The sequence below is a fragment of the Echiichthys vipera genome (genome assembly GCF_963691815.1).
Source record: "Echiichthys vipera genome assembly, chromosome: 1".
Taxonomy (NCBI): Eukaryota; Metazoa; Chordata; class Actinopteri; order Perciformes; family Trachinidae; genus Echiichthys; species Echiichthys vipera.
Genome location: NC_139826.1, coordinates 10,491,791 through 10,512,603, shown reverse-complemented (window position 1 = coordinate 10,512,603; position 20,813 = coordinate 10,491,791). Strand labels below are relative to the sequence as shown.

At 42.6% G+C, this 20,813-nt stretch overlaps 1 protein-coding gene across 1 annotated transcript in view; it reads right to left on the bottom strand.

Moving 5' to 3' along the window:
• The window catches only part of itfg1 (integrin alpha FG-GAP repeat containing 1), a 189,529-nt gene that overhangs the window by 138,260 nt on the left and 30,456 nt on the right, over nt 1–20,813 (bottom strand). The window contains exon 7 of the mRNA XM_083917363.1: nt 11,371–11,420. Coding sequence (XP_083773489.1) covers nt 11,371–11,420 — 50 coding nt within the window. The remainder of the gene's footprint in view (nt 1–11,370; nt 11,421–20,813) is intronic.

Genomic DNA, 20,813 nt, shown 5'->3' with positions numbered 1-20,813 from the left:
TCCTGGGTCTTCCCCGAGGCCTCCTCCCAGCTGAATGTGCCTGGAACACCTCCCTAGGGAGACGCCCAGGGGGGCATCCTTACTAGATGCCCAAACCACCTCAACTGGCTCCTTTCAACACAAAGGAGCAGCAGCTCTACTCGGATGGCTGAACTTCTCACCCTATCTCTAAGGGAGACTCCAGCCACCCTCCTGAGAAAACCCATTTCGGCCGCTTCTACCCGCGACCTCGTTCCTTTGGTCATGACCCAGCTTTCATGACCATAGGTAAGGGTAGAAACGAAGATTGACCGGTAGATCGAGAGCTTTGCCTTCCGGCTCAGCTCTCTTTTCGTCACAACGGTGCGGTACAGCGACTGCAACACCGCCCCCGCTGCTCCGATTCTCCGGCCAAACTCACGCTCCATCGTCCCCTCACTCGTGAACATGATCCCGAGGTACTTGAACTCATTCACTTTGGGTAAGGACTCATTCCCTACCTGGAGTAAGCAATCATGTCATTGTCCCCAAATCAGTATCAACAAATGATACACCACATGTACCGATGGCTGCTGCCTGAAGTAGGGAGTTAAACAGTAAATCGGATTTAGGATGATCGCTTATGTTCAGTGGGGCAGTGAAACTTACTTCTTAAAGCTTGTGTGTTACAGTCACCAGTCTGGTGTTCAGTGGATGAGGCACCGAAGTGCTCCACCCAGTGTTGTAAAGAAGATGTTACATGTTGTAAATTGTAAACGGAGGTGCATTCGTTTAAAATGTTCACCAGACCATTTCACTGGTGTCCATGAGCACATTTTAATGAAAACCCTGTAGCCTATCAGAATGGAGTTTTCACCCAGATCATAGGATAAATCATTTTAATTGTACTAAGAAGCAATTTCATATTGGCTGCTAACAGCATACATGCAAATTAAAGCTGCAGTCGGCAAGTCTGGCAGATCGAGTTAACTCGCTTTACCTACTGTGGCATCGCCACATGTTTTCTGTGAAAAAGGCCTATTGCGCCACTTGTTGGCTGATACTGTGCAGTCTAATCATAGGTATAGTAGAAAGGTAGATGAGAGTGTTTCTGAAAAGAGGAGTTCTGAAATGGCAGAAAATGTTGTTTAGCCTTCTGGAGGTTTTGTTGGTCTAATTCTTCCAAATAACTGTCATAGAAATTGGCCACTTGATCATCCCAATGACAGCCTCACTCACAGTCTCCCGCACCACCCTGACACATTTAGATTGGGACACTAATGAATACTGCTGCCATTGTGAAGACTCAGTAGATTTATGACGGTGTGGTCTGAAGTTCCCTTTAGGTCAGTTACTACATCAATATTTCAACATGTGAGTGGGGCCTCAGCATGACTGGTGATCCTTGATTGTGGCATCAAGGACCGAAACATCTTATCGTGAACATTGGTCAATGTTCCAGGCAGGTTTTCCTGGGGATAAATGTCTGCAAAATATGTGTTATATTTTAGAGAGAGAGAGAGAGAGAGGGAAAAAGAGAGAGAGAGAGAGGAAAAAGAAGAATAAAAAGAAAAGAATAGGTAAATAAAATTGGTCCTTTAAACTTAAGATATGTTTTTTACTTTAACTGTAAAGCCACGAAAAGAGTTGCATTTAAACCATTAGCCTATAGTATGTGAAATGCGTCATTATTTCTGAATGTCATAGGGATGCATTTGTTTTACTTTCAGTGTCTGCTAATCATACACCACATAAATAGTGCTGACTTAAGTCACTAACATAAAATGTGTATTGCAATAGTTATTTGTTGTAGATTGGTGCCAGAAACATGATAGGCCACTGGATACATGGACAATCATACAACATATTCAATGAGAATAAATGTCCACTGCTGCATGAACCAAACTGCAGTCTACCACAAGGTTACAAAGCCTTCCAACTGAACAGGTAGTTGTAGATGTCACTTGAAAAGCTATAGTATCTCTTCTGTTCTGTGCAAGGCATTGTGCAGGCCCGAGCTATCGGTAAATGAAGCCCAATATTACATTCATTTTCAATTATTCACGGAACACAAATTGGGCTTTTAGAGGTTAATTATTTGCATCATGTGCGATGCTTTGAATGCTTATGAGGCGAGATAAAGAGACACTTATTTTGGTGATATAATTGGGCCAAGTCTATCAGCCAAGGATTCAGGCTACAAGGTAGTGGATACATTTGTTTATTAACCAATGCAAGCACGCACGTACGCACGCACGCACCACATTATGACCAATGCTGAGTAAATACTACTACTTAGATGCTTTGCTTTGAATTTATGAATATTTTATGCAAAAAAGTAAATTGAATCAAATACAGAGATATACAAACGTTACACAAGCTTTTCTAAATGCATGCATGTATGTACAACTGACCTATGCAAAAGAAAATGACACTTTGAAGCTGATTTCTTCAAAAGCAGAGAGAATCAACGCATGTCAATTATATCAAAAGCCTCCAATTGCACACACACACATACAGACGCACACACAGATGTGGCAACAGGGTGTTAACTCTCCATGCACTGAGGATGAGATCTTAGTCGGTGTGATTGACTGCTGCTGGTTGCCTGATTGTAAGATGTCATGATTAAAAGTGTGTGTGTGTGTGTGACAGTTTGAGAACAGTTGATTGATGTGTGAAGATGAAAGGATTACAGGTCTTGTTATTATTATCTCCTTCTGTTCACACACACACACACACACACACACACACACACACACACACACACACACACACACACACACACACACACACACACACACACACACACACACACACACACACACACACACACACACACACACACACACACACACACACACACACACACACACACACACACACACACACACACACACACACACACACACACACACACACACACACACACACACACACACACACACACACACACACACACACACACACACACACACACACACACACACACACACACACACACACACACACAGGACTTTTACCATGGCTAAAAACAACAAAGTAATCCAATTTGGTGCAGAACTGAAGCTAATACTCTTGTGAAATGTGGATGGTGTATGAAGGTTTGTGCAGTGGTGCATGACATTTGGGATAAATAGCCTTTTTTTTTGGTGCTGGGAGCAGTGAGACTAAGGATTGGATCTACTCAAAGTGCATAAGACTGCTCCATACAATCACGCCATACAGTGTATTAATATTCCAGATATGGCTATAAAAGCCATTGGATAAACATTTTTTTCTTTACTCTGGTTTCACATGAAAACACTTGTAGAAGATATTTAAATAGTATGCTACCAAATAAAATAAAATAAAATATATGTACATTTCATGATATTGTATTGCCCTCTATGAGGAAAGGCCTGTGAAAGCTTATGAAACCACTCTCTTATGCGCATAGTATGCTTTTAAGGCAGAAGGGAACATTTGAAATAGTTATGGCAATGCCAAATTAGCATGAAATGAGCTATTTTGCAGGTGGCCATTTTTTTTTTTTTTCCGAGGATGTGCAATGTTCAAATGTATTGAAAGTACACAATGAAAACCTTTTTGTTCTTCCATGTAAATTAACATAGCCCTGTGTGCTGCGAGATCTCATGTAGTAGCTTATAGTTCCACAACACATGTGGGTTGATATGAAAGAGTCTCAAAGACTATAAAGAGAGAGAGACTGAATATCAAAATCCTGATGTGTTTATGAAGCTCAGAGCAGAATGTACATGTACGTATGTGACCAGATGCATGCGTGTCTCCCTCACAACTAAAACCCCTGACCTTTGAAACCCCTTTGGCTCTGCTTGACAGCCAATGAGAACACCTCTTTTCACTCATTGCTGCAGCTTGTTGTCTCCCCCACCGCGCCTCCTCTGTGACTGCTTTCTCTTGTGTAATCACAGGAAAACAGAGGAATGGAGAGGGAAGGAAGGAGACTTGGGGGGAGAGAAAACAGAGAAAAGTAATTAAAGCAGAGTGCTGGAGAAAGAGGAGTGTGCTAGCCTGTGACCGATAGATGCAGTTGCATTGAACCGAATGCGGTAGTGGGATTAACAGGGGTCTAATGCTTTGTGGAGGCTGGAAAATGTGTTTGTGTATATATGCGTGAGTTTGCACCTCCATGGTCAGGTATGTCATGTACCTTTGGATGAATAAGATTTTTGAATTTATAAGTATGTTTATAAGTGTGTTGATGTGAGCACTTTTAAGTCCATTCATCCCTGATTTTTGTCCGTCACAGGGTGTATGTGCTCACTTTTTCTTGCTCCACACAGGATTTAAAAGATCCACTTAAACAACAACCAAGCTTTATCAGTCAATTCGCCGTTGGCATTGTGAACTAAATCACAAGATGTACTAAATGACATGTTTACTCATCCAAAGAGAAGAATTAATAAACTACTGAATTGTGAATTCATTATGATGAATAAATGACACAAAGCAAACAAAAGAATGTTTCCCACAGTCAGGGAGCAAAATGTCTTGATCTGCTATCACAATTATAACACAATTTGTTCCAGGCTTGTTGTCAGCTTAAGGAGATAACCTCTGTTTCCTTACATAGATAGTACAAATCTCTGATTTCAAATTACTTTCTGTTTTTACTGAGGCAAAGCACCACTCCAACTGTCATCTACAAGCTAAATCCATATCATTTACTTTATGCCAGACAAAGAAATGCTTATATTTGAAACAATAAGTATTCTGAAAGTGCAGACTTCTGCCAATGTTTCACAATGTAATTTCAATAACAGGAAATGTATGCATTTTTTTAGTTTGCATCTAGATCCGGATCTGCATCACATTACACAGGTGATCATCAAATACACGTGTCAGATTTGTTTTAATCCAAGTGAGCTCAATGGCTCTGGACCAAATAGTGAAATTGGGTTTCATTCCATAACCACAACAGCAATAACATAGGGGACAGAGTGTGGGGTGAACAAGGATCTTTCCGCTGGCTGCAGGGGGCGTCAGGGAGACGTCCCTGTTCGCTGCTCCTCCACCCAGAGATGTTCCGGGATTAAAGGAGCGAAACATCCGCGAAGGTTGGCTCCTGGCTGATGACCCTGCAGCCGGCACCATGGCACCGTCGGAGGTGCGGCAGGCTGAAATGCCCAGCAAGTACTATCACTTGTGCTTACATCTATTTTAGCTGGCTTACCAGTGACTACTGTGAACAGAGCAGTTGGCATCCAGGAAAAGTCTGGTGGGCTGCTAGGGAAGACTAGTTGGCAGCAGGAAAGACTGCATCAGGGGTGGAGGGGCTAGTTACCCTTTTCCACATGTCTGCGAAGCAAGCTTTTTGGACTCCCTAATCTAACTACAAGCAATATAAGGAAAAAACAGCCCGGTGGTCCACCGAGAGGCGGGATGGAAGATGGACCAAGCAGGACGGATAACACGGAAACGACCGGCATGACAATGACGAATGATATGAAGATCCTTAGAGAATGTGGCTGTGGGTGGGCCAAAAAAACCACCTACCGGGGCCTGCGAATTCACCAAGGGAAGGCAAAATGCGGTGGCGGCCGCAACCAGATGCAAGCTTGCACTGCGGAAGCAGATCAGACAAGGAGGAATCATAGCCAGGTTGAGCACCACAGTGCTACTGATCCAACCATTGCAACTGGTGAGAGAGAGGTGGTCCAGCCTTCCCAGCAGGAGGTGCAGCAACAACAGCACAGCCCACAGCACAACGAAACACCAAGCAGCGAACCCCCAAAAGGAGCACCAGAGAAGCCAATCCGGAAAGTCAAAGTCAAGTGGCCAAAATCCAATGACAAAGAATCCTGGAGCAGCTTCGATGAGAATCTATGCACCACCCTCCAAAGTGTGCTAAGAGGCAGCGTAACCTCCAAACTGAACATCATGGGACATATTATCTACGAAGAAGGCAAAGAGCGATTTGGAGAAATGCCTCAGAGGAGGATTATTCCCAAACAGATCGGAAGACGGGAGAGGGAAATCCTCCAGCTCGTAAAGGAACGACGCCTCTTGCGGAAACAATGGAGAAAAGCCCACGACCAGGATAAGGACGGCTTGAAGAATCTGTGGAACCAGATCAAAGTAAGACTCGCACACCTGAGGAGAACTGAAAGGATCAGGAAGCGCAGAAGCCGCAAGGAGAAAGCAAGGACAAGTTTCTTCCGGGACCCCTTTAAGTATGCCCCAGGCTTGCTGGAGGAAAAGAAGAATGGGACACTGCAGACCAGTGAGCAGGAGTTGGAGGAATACATCACAGTTCAGCTCAGTGACAGCCAAAAGAACAACCCCCTCGGATCGCCAGGCCATGTACCTCAGCCACCTGAGCCTTCCTCACAGTTTGACACTACTCCCCCGAAATGGGCCGAGGTCAAGCAGGTGGTTGAGCGAGCGAGAGCTGCATCAGCACCCGGCCCAAATGGAGTACCATACAGGGTGTTCAAAAGCTGTCCTGGACTCCTGAAGCTGTTATGGAAGCTGATGGGTTTTGCCTGGAAAAGCCAAGCCATGCCATCAGCATGGAGCCGGGCAATCACAACCTTTATCCCAAAGGAAAAAGACTCTCATAAGATCAACCAGTTCAGAGGCATAGCCCTGCTCAACGTGGAAGGTAAGATTTTCTTCACTGTGGTGGCAAAGCGCATGTCCAACTACCTTCTGGCAAACCATTACATCGACATCAGTTGTCAGAAGGCAGGTGTCCCAGGTTTCCCTGGCTGTGTGGAGCACTCGGCTATGATCTGGGAGCAAATCCAGACAGCCAAGCGCAACAAAGCAGATCTACACGTTGTTTGGTTGGATCTGGCAAATGCCTATGGATCGGTTCCCCACCAACTTATCAGCTTCGCACTCAACTTTTTTCATATCCCACCCTGCATCCAGAGCCTTGTAGTGAACTATTTTAACAACTTTCAAGTCTGCTACACAACTCAAGAGGTCTCTACTGGTTGGCACCAGCTAGAGAAGGGGATAGCAATGGGTTGCTCAATTTCTCCAATCCTCTTCACAATAGCCTTTGAGATCATCCTGATAGGTGGAAGACAGATGGTCAGAGGAGTCCGATCCCAAACAGGTCAGCGACTCCCGGCCCTACGAAACTACATGGATGACGTCACCACCCTCGTCCAGACAGCAGCGTGTACCTCCAGACTCTTGAAAAGACTCGGGGAGCTTCTAACATGGGCCCGGATGAAAATAAAGTCTACCAAGTCACGCAGTCTTTCCATCCGGAAAGGGGTCAGGAATGACAACATCTCATTCTCAGTGGATGGTGAGGAAATCCCACGCGTGGTGGATGAACCCGTGCGGAGCCTTGGAAGACTTTACACTGCCGACCTGTCTGACAAGCACATGGCTGGCTCAGTCACATCTCAGCTCTTGGATGGCCTGAACAAAATCGACCAAAGCTATCTCCCAGGGAAATTCAAGGTCTGGTGTTACCAGTTCACCCTATTCCATCGTCTGATGTGGCCCCTGAAATTGTGTGATATCACCTCCACAACTGTCCTCAAGATGGATTCAAAAGCCAACAATTACATCCGTAAATGGCTGGGCCTTCCCAGATGTCTTTCCAACACAGCTCTGTTTGGAAGAACCACCCTGAAGCTGCCACTGAAATCCATTAGCTTGGGCTACAAACAGGAGAAGGTGAGGCTTGTGTTCGAGCTGAGAGACTCACCTGATCCATCAGTCCGTAACACTAAGGCCCAAGTTCGTACAGGACGTAAATGGAACGCTTGTCAGACAGTAGACCAAGCCATCATCCGACTGAAACATCAGGAGATGGTAGGACAAGTGCAGTCTGGCAGGGCTGGTTTTGGATGGGGAACAGCACCCACAGTGTGGTCTAAAGCCTCAAAGAAGGAGAGGAAAGACCTTGTGGTCTCAGAAGTGGTGAAGATGGAAGAGGAGACATATGTGATCAAGGTTGTGGCCCAACAGCAACAAGGGAGATGGACCAATTGGGAGGCCGTAGTCAACAGGGTCATTACATGGGCAGATATGTGGAGAATGCCCCAAGCGAGGCTGAGTTTCCTCATCAGGGCCACATATGACACCCTTCCGAGTCCCTGGAATCTGCATGTGTGGTACCGGTCAGAGGCGACCTGCAACCTCTGTGACTCCCAGAACGCAATTTTGCAGCACATTCTTTCTGGCTGTAAAGTGGCTTTGACACAGGGACGATATGGATGGCGCCACGACCGCGTTCTGCGGAAACTAGCAGAAATCCTGGAAGTACGCAGAATGGAAGCGAATGGCGCCAGCTCAAGAACAGCAGAGCGGTCGATCCAGTTTGTCAAGCAAGGGGGCAAGCCACAGAGCATCACTAAGAGCCCACAGTCCCTCCTGTCGGCTGGAAGCGAGTGGAACATGAGAGCTGATCTGGACCGGCAGTTGAAGTTCCCGCAAGAGATCACCACAACCTCTCTACGTCCAGACATTGTGCTGTGGTCCACCTCTACCAAGACAGTCATCATGGTAGAGCTGACGGTTCCTTGGGAGGAGGGAATGGAGGCTGCCTTTGAGAGAAAGAGGGACAAATACTCTGAGCTGGCAAGTGAGTGCTCACAAGCAGGCTGGAGAGCCTTCACATACCCAGTGGAAGTCGGGTGTAGAGGCTACACTGGAGCATCCACCCAGCGGCTACTAAAGTCCCTTGGGATCAAAGGCTCCAAGCTGAAGACTGCCCTCAAAGTCCTGGCAGAGGAGGCAGAACAAGGGAGTTTCTGGTTGTGGCACAGGAGGAATGATAAGGTGTGGGGAAAACAGGGAGCTTAGACAGGGGGCAGTAGGGAAGCTTTCCTGCTGCTACATTCCATCACCCTGAGATGCTGCGGTATGCGGTCAGCCCACGTCTGACTCAGGGAGATGGACGTCCCTGCCATGCATAGTCCCTTGGGTTTCATTCCATAACCACAACAGCAATAACATAGGGGACAGAGTGTGGGGTGAACAAGGATATTTCCGCTGGCTGCAGGGGGCGTCAGGGAGACGTCCCTGTTCGCTGCTCCTCCACCCAGAGATGTTCCGGGATTAAAGGAGCGAAACATCTGCGAAGGGTGGCTCCCGGCTGATGACCCTGCAGCCGGCACCATGGCACCGTCGGAGGTGCGGCAGGCTGAAATGCCCAGCAAGTACTATCACTTGTGCTTACATCTGTCCTGTTAAAAAAATAACATCAATCACAAGTGGACAATTCTAAGTACATCAGTGTACACCTGAAAGTGTGTCTGAGAGAGTTTTGAGAGCAACTTGTGATTGGAATGAATAAGCCCTGACAGCTAACTCCTCCCTTTTGCATATGGCGCTAGATGAAAGGTCAGGGGATAAAAGTGAGAAACAATTCATCCTCCAGGGACCATGAATGCCTGTACCATATTTCATGGCAATCCATCTAAAGGTCTTTGAGATATGTTAACAAAAAACAAAAATGTCGACCTCATGGTGGTGGAGGAAAAGTCTTATCACCATAGTCAATAGGACCAATCCTCTGGGGACAATGAATGTCTGTACAAATTTACAATAGCCCTCAAGAGAGATTTCAGTCTGGACCAAAGTGGTTGAGCAACCAACCCCCCAGCCTGACAATTAAAATGCCATCATTTCTCCCTTGACCTATGGGCTTATCATGTCTTGAAAAATCGTTCTAACTAGTAGACAGACAAAAGGGGCTGAAAACATCTAGGTGGAAGTACAAAAATTAATCAAATTATCTTCATATTTTTCTCCAAAAAGATTCCCTTGCACCATCCTCTTACCTTATCAACATTCCTACAACCCTGCTGTCATGCATCCTACTGGTCTTTTTGGGTAAGGCAGTTTCTTTGCTCTGTATTGCTCCTGCTTGGTCTCTCTCTACCCTCACACACATTCCTTCTTTGACGAATCTTTCAATCTTTCTCTGTTCCCCTCTTCTTTCTTGCCTCCTCCCATTCCCCCTCTCTGTGATAAGATAGACTACTGTTCGGCTTGCGCCTCGACCTGTTGAATTTCAAATAGGCCCCTTCGACAAAAACACAGAGCCACGGTCTCCCCTATCTGCTCTCCCAGAATATTAAGTAGTCCTGCAGCAGTGCTAGCAATCCTGCACAACCCGGCCCACCAAAGCTTTGCAGAGGGGTGGTGTTTGGATCGTCATTCTCTGATCACAGGGTAAAAACCTTTGTTATTTGCTCCCAGCAACTTAGTATCCCTCTTAACTATTTACAATTTTTCATAGATTTAGGAGAAGCTTTAAGCACTAAAACACTTTGTGAAATTCTCGGACTGATGCCCATTTTTTGAGAAATATTCCTAAATCAGGAAATCAGGAGCTACTTTTAGCCATAAGATAATTAATATATACATCCCCAGTTCACAGTCGACACTTACAGACAGACCATATTAACCATTGAGGTTATGTCCTTCCATTCCACCTGTCAGTGGATTCAAACTCAGGACAGTGCTAACCACTATGGTGCCACTTCAATTCTAATTCACAAATTTCAAATAGGGCTTAAAACACGACATTTAAAATAAAAATGAGTTATATGGAAAAGGATTGATAAAAAGAACGGAGCAATACAACAAATGGAAATAGAAAATATATCTTAAAACAATAAAAAAGTTGTTTTCAAGTAGGCAGTAGTTTATAAAACATTTTTTACTTTGTGTTAAGCCTCTCAGAGCCTGTGCTTTTACAAGCAGCCCAGACAGTCCCTGGACTGGCAGAGCGCACTCAGAATAGACCCACAGTCCACTTTAGGACCATGACCTACCAGTTGGGCACTACTTTACTAGATCAGTGATGTTATTACAAAAGACAATGTATGACATATCTCTGACAGCCTACTTTCGACAGGTCAGCTAGTGAGATTCCAGTGAATGGTGATTATGACGAGGATGAAATGAAGGATGAGTACAGCACGCAGACAGAGAGGGAGAGTGACAGTTTATGGATGGAGATAGAAAGGGAGGACAGCTCAGCCTCTTCAGGTAGCCACAGTGCCAAATGCAAGACGCGGGCAGAGAGTGGCGACTGCAGGCTTCTTCAGTGGCGAGCGGCTATGAGAGCTGTTAAACAGCCTTTTGTCTCGTATTGATAATTTTCACAACGGACAGAATAATAAAACACATCAAACTCAGTGTGTATGTTATCTGTGTGTAATGATTTTTAAAATATATTTTTCTAAGTGCATGAAAAATATGGATTCAATGTGCAAAGGCCTTAACAGTGATAAATACTGTGACTGTACAATGTGATGTGCATGCCTCCTATTGTAGGGCTACAGCGGTACAGTGACTCAGCCATAGCTGGCCTGACTGAACCGCACTCTTGAAAAGACAGTAGAAAGGAAAGCTGGGACAGGAAAATAATTAGAAAAAAAATACAAAAAAAAAAAAAAAACTCATTACCTTGCTGATCCAGGTCTCAAATGCAGGCCCTTCAGTTGTCAGGAATAAATCTGGAGTGGGGAGGAGAGAGAAACAGGAGGGAGCGAGGAAGTCATTAAGTGATACATTGGTTCATCTGGCAATCATAATCAAACACAGAGCAGGGACTATTGAACGGAAACGAAGGAAATGTGGTAGATTAGTGGGAATTACAGCAATGAAAATATACACTAAGCTGTGAACCTTTGCAACTTCATGGACTTGATGAATTGATTATGAACAAACAGATCAATAAAAACTCAGTAATGGCCTGGCTTGCTAATTATGCTTATTTACACAGGAAAAGTAATCTTTAATCCAAATTATAATCAAGGTTGAAGAGCTTACTTCTGAGGGAAAGAAATGTTTTTGATAAAATGTTTTAATGAATTAACATTTCTTCATTGCAATTACAGAAAATGAATTGGTTTTTAATACATGTTCCACTGCTACTGACACAAGACCATGTTAGCATCATAATAAAGAGACCTGTGGACATCTGGGCCCTGTTTCAGAAAGCACGCTTGACAAACTCTGAGCTTAAACCTGAACTCTCAGTTGACTAATCCTGTGGGAAACTGGATTTCCGGTTCCAGAACAGCTGATCATAGTTAGTTCAACTCTGAGTAGGTTGCACCTGACAAAGATGGTTGGATGTACTGCCAAATTCTAAGAAACGGCTAAAGGCTCATTTATGCTCTACACTGGATAGGCATACGGATACAGACAGAGGCTTCTGTCCATATTTTGCATACATTTCATCCGTATTTCTGCACGTATCCTGCAAGCTATCCTGCGGATACGTACCGATACGGAGCAAACGCTGCACTACCACATCCTTAAATACTGAAAGTGGCATTCGTCGTCAATTTCTCTCATCTGCAAAACCAATGTCTGGAATTCTCCTTTCACACCGCCATGAACCCCATCTACAGCGCCGGCATCCATTTTGCCTCCTTTTCCATAGACGCAGGATCGTTATCTCCTCTTTCATCTGTCATCTTCAAACTGTACTTCGAACTCTGAGCGACCCCCTGTAGAGGATGTTTTGCTCGACGTCCATTCCAACATAGAGGACGCATGAAAGCAAGAGGGCAGTCACGATTAGAACAGTCATAATATGTACGTCTCTATTTAAGCACAAAATGGGAGCATAAATGAGCCTTTATGGTAGAGAAATGAACACTCAATTCACAGGCAAAAACTCTGGTGGACATTCATGCAGTCAGCATGCCAATGTCACACTCCTTTAAAACTTAAGATATCTGTGGCATTGTGCTGTGTGATAAATCGGCACATTTTAGAGTGGCCTTATATTGTTCCCAGCATAAGGCACACTTGTGCGATAATCATGCTGTCTAATCAGAATCTTGATATGCCATATCTGTCAGGTGGATGGGTTATCTCAGCAAAAAAGACACTCACGATCAATACGATTTAAACAAATCTGTTAACAGAATTAGGCCTTTTGTGTTCATAGAAAAAGTTTGAAATCTTTGATTGAAAAATTGGATAAAAAAAAGGTGTTTATATTTTGGTTCTGTGTGTATGCAGACTGTGCACATTATTTTTTAAAGAAAGAACCTGTGGCAAAAGTGGAGAAAAATGCCACAATAATTGGCATTCATTTACAATCAAATTCTGATCCAGTAATACGCAAATGTGTTCTGTGATTTACAGGTAGAAAATAAATATGGATTTAAATAACACACAAATTAAATATCAGACATCTATTTGTATCTTTGCTCAACAGCAATCGGTTACTTTATCTGAGCTGCTTCAACAAATGCAAATTAAAACCCGGTCACTTAAACGCTGTTAAAAAAACGTTCAGGCAAGGCTATACGCAACCTACTTAAAATACTCAATTTCAAACTTCATTCTGCAGCTACATCACGATCCTGCTCACTCAGAAAAAATAACAAAGGCCTATAATGAATAGGAATTAAGATTCATCAGTGCAACCAATCACATCATGAGTGATAGACTTCATTATTTATTGATACTAAGTGTCTAAAGCTTCATACCGATTTTTACAAGGCCTATTTACACCTGAGATTAAACATAAACATTATAGTGGAACTGCTCTTACAAACTGACATCTGTTCGCACAGTCACAGTGTTAATAAAAAAAAAAGGTTTTATTTGGAGTTGTATTAAATATTTAAAAGTGAGGACAAAAAAGTGAGGACAAAAAACACAGAAACCCCCACTGCTCTTCAATCCATCCCCCCACCTCTATTGTTGTACCTGTTTCTGGCTATTTGTCTGTATCACCATTACCCCATGCCCCCTTCGCCTTGCTTCCCTGTCATCCTTGTCATCCTTGTCATCCTTGTCTCCTGTTGTTTATCGTCTGTATATATTATATGTCCTACTCTGTAAGCGACTTTGGGTCTCTGAAAAGCGCTATATAAATAAAATGAATTATTATTATTATTATTAGAAATAACAATAGTGCATTAAAGCGATAACTTTAGAAAGTCCTGAGTAACAAACAAATATCCAACCAGGATTTTGATTCTGACATTCAGTAGACCTATGTTTAAAGCGTTTGGCTGCTGAAGAAATCCTGACAGCGAGCAGATTAGGTTCAGAGTCAGTTACCACGGTAACTAACCCAGAGTTCAATTTATCATTCTTTCTGGAACTGAAAATATATTAGTATACTACTAACATTTGATTGTTTCACGACATATGTGTTCAAAGCACAAATAGACACACACAAACATCCACACAGAATGTGCTGCACTGCTGGATTATGAGTAAATGCAGAACTTTACCCTGTCTCTTTCGTGTCTCTCGTGTGTGTGTGTGTGTGTGTGTGTGTGTGTGTGTGTATGTGTGTGTGTGTGTGTGTGTGTGTTGGTAACAGACACACTGCCTTGTGCCCTGTGTGTCAGTATGCAACGCTTAGAGTGGGGCGTGGGGCGTGGGGCAGCATTTGGGAATCAGAGGGCTCCTCATCCTGCGTGCTTGTGCTGGCTGGAGGTTTAAAACCCAATGGGCTCACAGACGCTTTGCTAACACCCAGAAACATCCCTGTCCATCTCAAAATAATAAGAAAAGAGAAAATCCAGGCAGAGGGCAGGGGTTCTGCAGATATGGACACCATCACAATCTTCTACTAGGTCATAAGGACTACTTTTGGATCTGTTTTTACATTGTTTTTTTAGGATAATTATGCATATTATATCTGTAATGCTGGCACAAATGTGCAGTCACCGTTTAATATGCAGGTGGGATTCCTGAAGTGCAAAAGATGAATTGGCTTCTTAAAGAAGTAGAAAAACAGGCGAGGAGAAGGAAAAAGGGCGTGTGTGTGTGTGTGTGTGTGTGTGTGTGTGTGTGTGTGTGTGTGTGTGTGTATGTGTGTGTGTGTGCGTGTGTGAAGGGAGGGGGGAGGATCTCCTGCTGAATGCAACAGGATTTCTGAAGACTTCACCCCCTGGTAATGCCTGCAGCTCGCTCTATTGGAATCCTATAACCTGCTCTTGTAGTCCTATTCCGTGCTCTTGAAGCTTAGGCTGCAGGCTGCTCTTCTAATGCTGTTTCTGTGTGCCTCTCTGTGAGAGGACGTTTACTTTCATCACTATGTTCTCTGGATTGCGGATCTGCCCCAGTAATTGGACTTCAAATACATATCGGCATTGATCTTCCTTAGGGCCCTTCTACATACTCATGTGTTGCTGTGCTCTGCATGGGAAAATATTATTACTGATAATGGAATGGGGGATGGATTAAGAGAAGACAGGAAGAATAAAGGTTGCAGTGTTTTCCCTTCAATTGGTCGGGGTAGCCTGCCCCTGCCCCCAATGAATGAAACTAAATACTTTATTTTTCTAAAATCAAGTAGGAATGTAATGACGGCAGCTTTGTGGCAGTATATGCCCGCTGATGCGTATGGACCTTCCCCCTCACACCCACCGGACCTGATTTCGCTATTCTACTTGGTAGTTGTAGTCTCATGCAACAGTTTAGGGGTGTAGTGCTGTTTGAATAGGCAAGGTTTGTTTATGAAATGCAGCCAATGACGATATAGAAAGGAGAGGTAGGTAACGCAGACCCGCTGATGTTATTCAACCTCCACTGAATCCGTTCATATGATCAGCTGTTACTGTTAGTTGAGACAGCAGTCTGTAGTTCAGTGATAAACCAGAGATTTATACAGTAACATGATATCATGATGATGATGATCAAAGAAAGTGTCTCTTTCCATCTCTGTCTCTATAATAATCTCTATTAATGACAAATAAAATTTAAAGGTACTGAAAAAAAGTGGGCTGGGATCATGATGAAGACCCCACCACCACCCCAGCCCATCTTCTCCCCCAAGGCAGTCAACCGAGGGGAAGCACTAAATTGTATGTAATGATAGAGGCTTCTGGGGAAATTCTGAAAAAAACACTGTTAGTACGACAGTGGCCACCACAGCCAATAGCAAGCAGCCAATACCGCACCGTGAGTCCTCACAAAAGGAAAAAAAGATATATTATAGATTAAAACCTTGACTGGAAAACCTTGACTGACTAAACGACTCTCTCTTTCACTGGCTACATGCCAAACACTGTATTGGCTGAAAAGCGTTCCTCTTTGAGCATACCAATATCAGACCCCCTTGTACTCTTGTGGATGTGCTCTGAAATGTTATCCCAGGATTCTGCTGCAGTCATCCCCAGAACAGAGAAAAAAAATCAGCAGACTGAAAGAGCGTTCTCACAGAGAGCTCTACTCTCCAGGAGCATCTGCCACCTTATGTAGGGGAGCTTCAGATAGGTTTCCTGTTTAAATCCAGGGATTTCAGTCTTCCCACTTGTCTGCATTTGTACCCCCAATATAGATCCTCTTGAAAAACATCTCCATCAATTTATTTTGTGTTGTGACTTTACAAGTTGTTGTGACGATGATTATAATAATATATTTTGTACAAATAATTATTTCCCCATTGAGGCTCTGTTCCTTTGTGTCTTCTTATAGGCAACGTTGGTGGTCATTTATATAACCCAACTACTGCTGTCGTTGGGCAATTTCTGGAAAAGAAGTTTGTCATTTGTCCCTTATTACAACCCCCACCTACCCACCACCCAAACAAACCCACAGCCATTTCAAATGCAAAGTTAAGCCACTGTTAAAGTAACCTGACTCTCGCCAGATGGATTTCGTTCCTTGCTTCCGCCTTGACTCCGCCTAGCTCCACGCATCACCATCTGGGATCGCTCAATAGGAAAGTGATTTTATCGTATTTTAGGCATGATAAACAAGATGGCAGCTTGAGCTGAGAGCTCCACATTACCTCAATGCTTAAAGTAAGTTTTTTACCTCCACTGAATTGATTATCACCTACATCACAACTGAATTTTTGAGCTAAAGAATCCTACAGCAACAGTAAACATGTATAGGTCCTATCCTTTCCAATGGACGCCTGGAGGTTTAAATACCTTGGAATAAATATCACACCAAAACTAGACGAACTACTCAAAGAGAACTGCACCACTCTGGTAGGTGAGATCAAAGCCATGTTATCTGCAGCATTTTTTAAACCTTTAAATAAAGACATTTCTAAATGTATCCGGTCCAATAAGAAACCAAGGATGAGTTTCAAAAACCTCATGAAATCAGAACGGGCCTTGGTCTCCCCAACCTCCAATATTACTTTTGGTCAGCTCAATTACGTAATTTTATAATCATGGTTACTAGGGAGACAGGATTCATTGTGGGTCCAAATGGATGCCAATTTCTTTGATCCGTTGCCTTTGGAATCTTATATTTACCTTATATTTATAAAACAATTTAATAGGATAAAAAACATTGATCAGTGTTTCACAGTCTTCAATATTCTTTTATCATTGAAAGACTGTGTTAGGACACTTGGTCTCACTAACACTTCTATATGTACTCTCCTATTCATCAAAATCCTGATTTGAAAAAACATTTGTCAAAGTTTAACATGAGTAAATGGACAAATCTCGGTATAAAACAATTTAGAGATTTGTTTCAAAAAACTTACTAACTAGCTAAAACACGAACTAACTAACTAAAATAATTTATTGAACTAAAAATAGAATATGATGTCTTGAACACAGATTTCTTTAAATATCTACAGATACAGAATGTTGTTGGATCACTAATCAAAGAAAAAAGTTACGCTTTGGATTATCAGAATTGGAGGATACATTAACTTCCTCAATTTCAATTAAAGGTAAAAATTAGTGAAGTATATGGTATCCTATCTACAACAGGCTATTCATGTTTTCTAACCTCATTAAATATCTGGGAGAAGGATCTGGGGCTGTATTTCATGAAAATACTTGGTTAAACATTGGTGAAAGAATACATTTCACATATATAAGAAACAAAATCAAGGAAGCTAATTTAAAGTTCATTCATAAATTCTATCTCACCCCAATATGTATAAAATCTCAGAAGACAACTCACCAAAGTATCCGCAATGTAAAAATGAAGATGGAACATTTTTGCACATGTTTTGATACTGTGGTGTACTGAAAGATTTCTGGAATTCTATTCATACCTTTACTTTATCTGTTCTGGAAATGGAATTTAATTTAAACCCCTGACCATTAACATATTTTGCAAAGAAATGTAAATTACTTTATTGGAAAAATGAATCTCCGCCAACTTTTAAGTTGTGTCACAATTCTTACCGTTAGAGAAACTAACTTTGGAAAAATGTAACTGTGGCCATATTTTAAAGGACTTTTGGCTTCCATTGATTTGTTGCGTAGAAGAATTTTCTAAAGGTTGTCAACAATGATAATACAATAATTCTATGGTGTTATGCTATCAAATCATTTATTTATTTCTAATTATTATTTATTTTTGTTTGTTTTTGTTTCGTCTTATTTAATTATTATTAGGAGTATTATTGTTAGGATTTCTTTTCTTTTTTTTGCTTTGTTTTCATTCATCATACATGGAGGCCTATGTATGCACACATGCATGTATGTATGTATGGGTTCATGTTGGTGGGGGGAAGGGATTTACTGACATTTTGTGTACAGTGTGTTTGTTTGTTAATCGTATACCCATCCTGAATAAAGAGATGATGAAAAAAAAAAGAAGAAGGAAAGTGATTTCAGGTGGTTTAGCCAATAAGGACCGCCGGGCTGGGGTTTTACTGATGTGACGTAGCGGAGAAGCGACTGTTGTGATTCAGACAACAATGGCGGCTCGCATTGAGGAAGCAGGCGTCAATATCGGTGCTGCTTTTTCATCGGTGTTGTCCAATCTAGCGAATATTTCTTCTTTAAAAGAACATCAGAGAACGGCTCTGAAGGCTTTTGTTGGTGGAAACGATGTTTTCACTCTTCTCCCGACTGGGTCTGGCTTTCCCCTGCGTCGCTCTCATCAGCGCCACGGGTTGGTTTTGATGTGAGTGGCTGAAGTAGCACGTCAATAGAGATGACGGTCAGTGATTTATCCAATCGTATGCAAGGATTTTTGATAATCCTTGATAATCCTGAAATCACTCTCCTATGGAGTGATCCCAAATGTATGATTGAAGCAAGGCGGAACGAAATTAATCTGGCGAGAGTCAGGTTACTGTTAAGGTGCTTGAGGTGGTTAAACAAAATTCAACTTTTAATGTTTGAAACTATGTGGACTTGTTGCCCAAAGATTCACAAATGCAAAGATGATAACAAATGCATGCAAATATTATGCATATATGCACACACACAGGATACACTCAGTAATGTGCACACTGTGTATGTGCATAAGCATGTTACTGGTTGTGTGTGTGTTTGAAGTCGCACCGGGTGGTGTGTTGATGAGCTTAGTTAATCAGCCAATCAGGCCTCTTAGACAGAATCCAGCCGTGATTCGCTGATTAGATGCGATGGCTGTGTGTCTGTGAGAGAGGCATGGGGGAAATGGAGGAGCAGAAAGATGCATGAAGAAATCTTCATCTTGTAAACTCTTAAAAGTCTCTCTGTGGGGACACTTCTCTTTGCTCAATCCCACCACTTGCCTGTTGTTTTTTTTTTACCCAAGTTCACTACAGCCAACCCCTTTTTCTCCTAATTACTCTTCCTCTAGTCTAAATGCCAGTCCAACTTGAAACTGCACTTTAAACTTCTCGTTGCCGCTTTGATGTTAGCAACTGTCAGGCAGTGTATTGAGGGTGTAAACTGATGAATTGAAGGTGGAAAAACACCCTTGAACAGGACACTTAACTCCAACCTGTTTTCTCCTTGGGACACTGCACCACATATGACCCTGGTCTCTGATGTGTCTGAGAGGGAATGCATTTTAGGAGTGTGTCAATGTGAATATGCACACAAAAAAGCCAATTCCCTTTGGTAAACTGAGCAATAAGGTAATCTTAATGGGATCCTTCTGATATTATCCTCTTCAGCGCATTGTCCTTCTCCACTCTCCCCTCCCTCCCACACAGTCCTTGCCAGAAAGTATTCTGCACAGTCACATAAAGAGTTGCTAGCTAGTAATATAAACCTAACTGCTGCCACCATCACTCATTCTAACACAGTTTTACGATTCCAGGGACTTTAACTGGGCCGCCAAGGGCCTTTTAGGGACTCATTCAAGTTAAAAGAGATATTATAAAGAGGAGCAGAACAGAGGTATCAAACAGAACAGAAATAGTGGATTCTAAGTTAAGGTCCTTTGAGTAATTAAGTAGTTATTTTATATTGCTCTGCCTTCTCAGAGTATATTGCTTCTAACACAGATTTGGCGTAAAGTTAGGGTGTTCACTATTATACTTATATTTACACTATAGATCAAAATTAGAGAAAAAAATATAAACACAGATCTATACTGAAATTGTTATTTTTAGTGTCCATAATTTGATAGAATATCCACTGTGGCTATACCTTTGCTGTCCAAGTATGTTTTTTTAAATAACCAAGGCACTTCAAAAAAAACCTATATTTTGTAAAAAAAACAGTGAGCAAAATTAGAGTAACAGTAACAACAGTAACCATTGTGTCTTCCCCAAAGCAATTTCGGTGAAAAGCAACTGGACTTGATTATTTGTCTAGGAAGACGTTTCACCTCGCATCCAAGAGAGTCCATCAGTTCATGTACGCAACTGACCAGGCTGGGATTGGTCCAACTATCTGGTGTGGAGATCACAAGGCCGATAATGTCCCTGGAACCCTTTGTGCTCCAAGTGCCAACGACCGTCCTTAGAGTGACAGTCGTTGGTGGGAAGTTGGTTTCAACTTCGTTAGTGCTCTATTGAGTCTTAACGACAGTCGTTGGAGTCACAGGAGGCCATTTGTGAACAGTTGTTCTTTGACGTTAGATTGTTGAATCTCCTGGGAAGGGATGAAAGGGCAGCATTGTAAACTGGAGATAAGAGGTGTCTCAGACCTCCTCCTCTGTTTAGAGATGGTTTCTCTACTTTTGCATAGATGGCTTCTTTTACTCCTCTTTCAAACCAT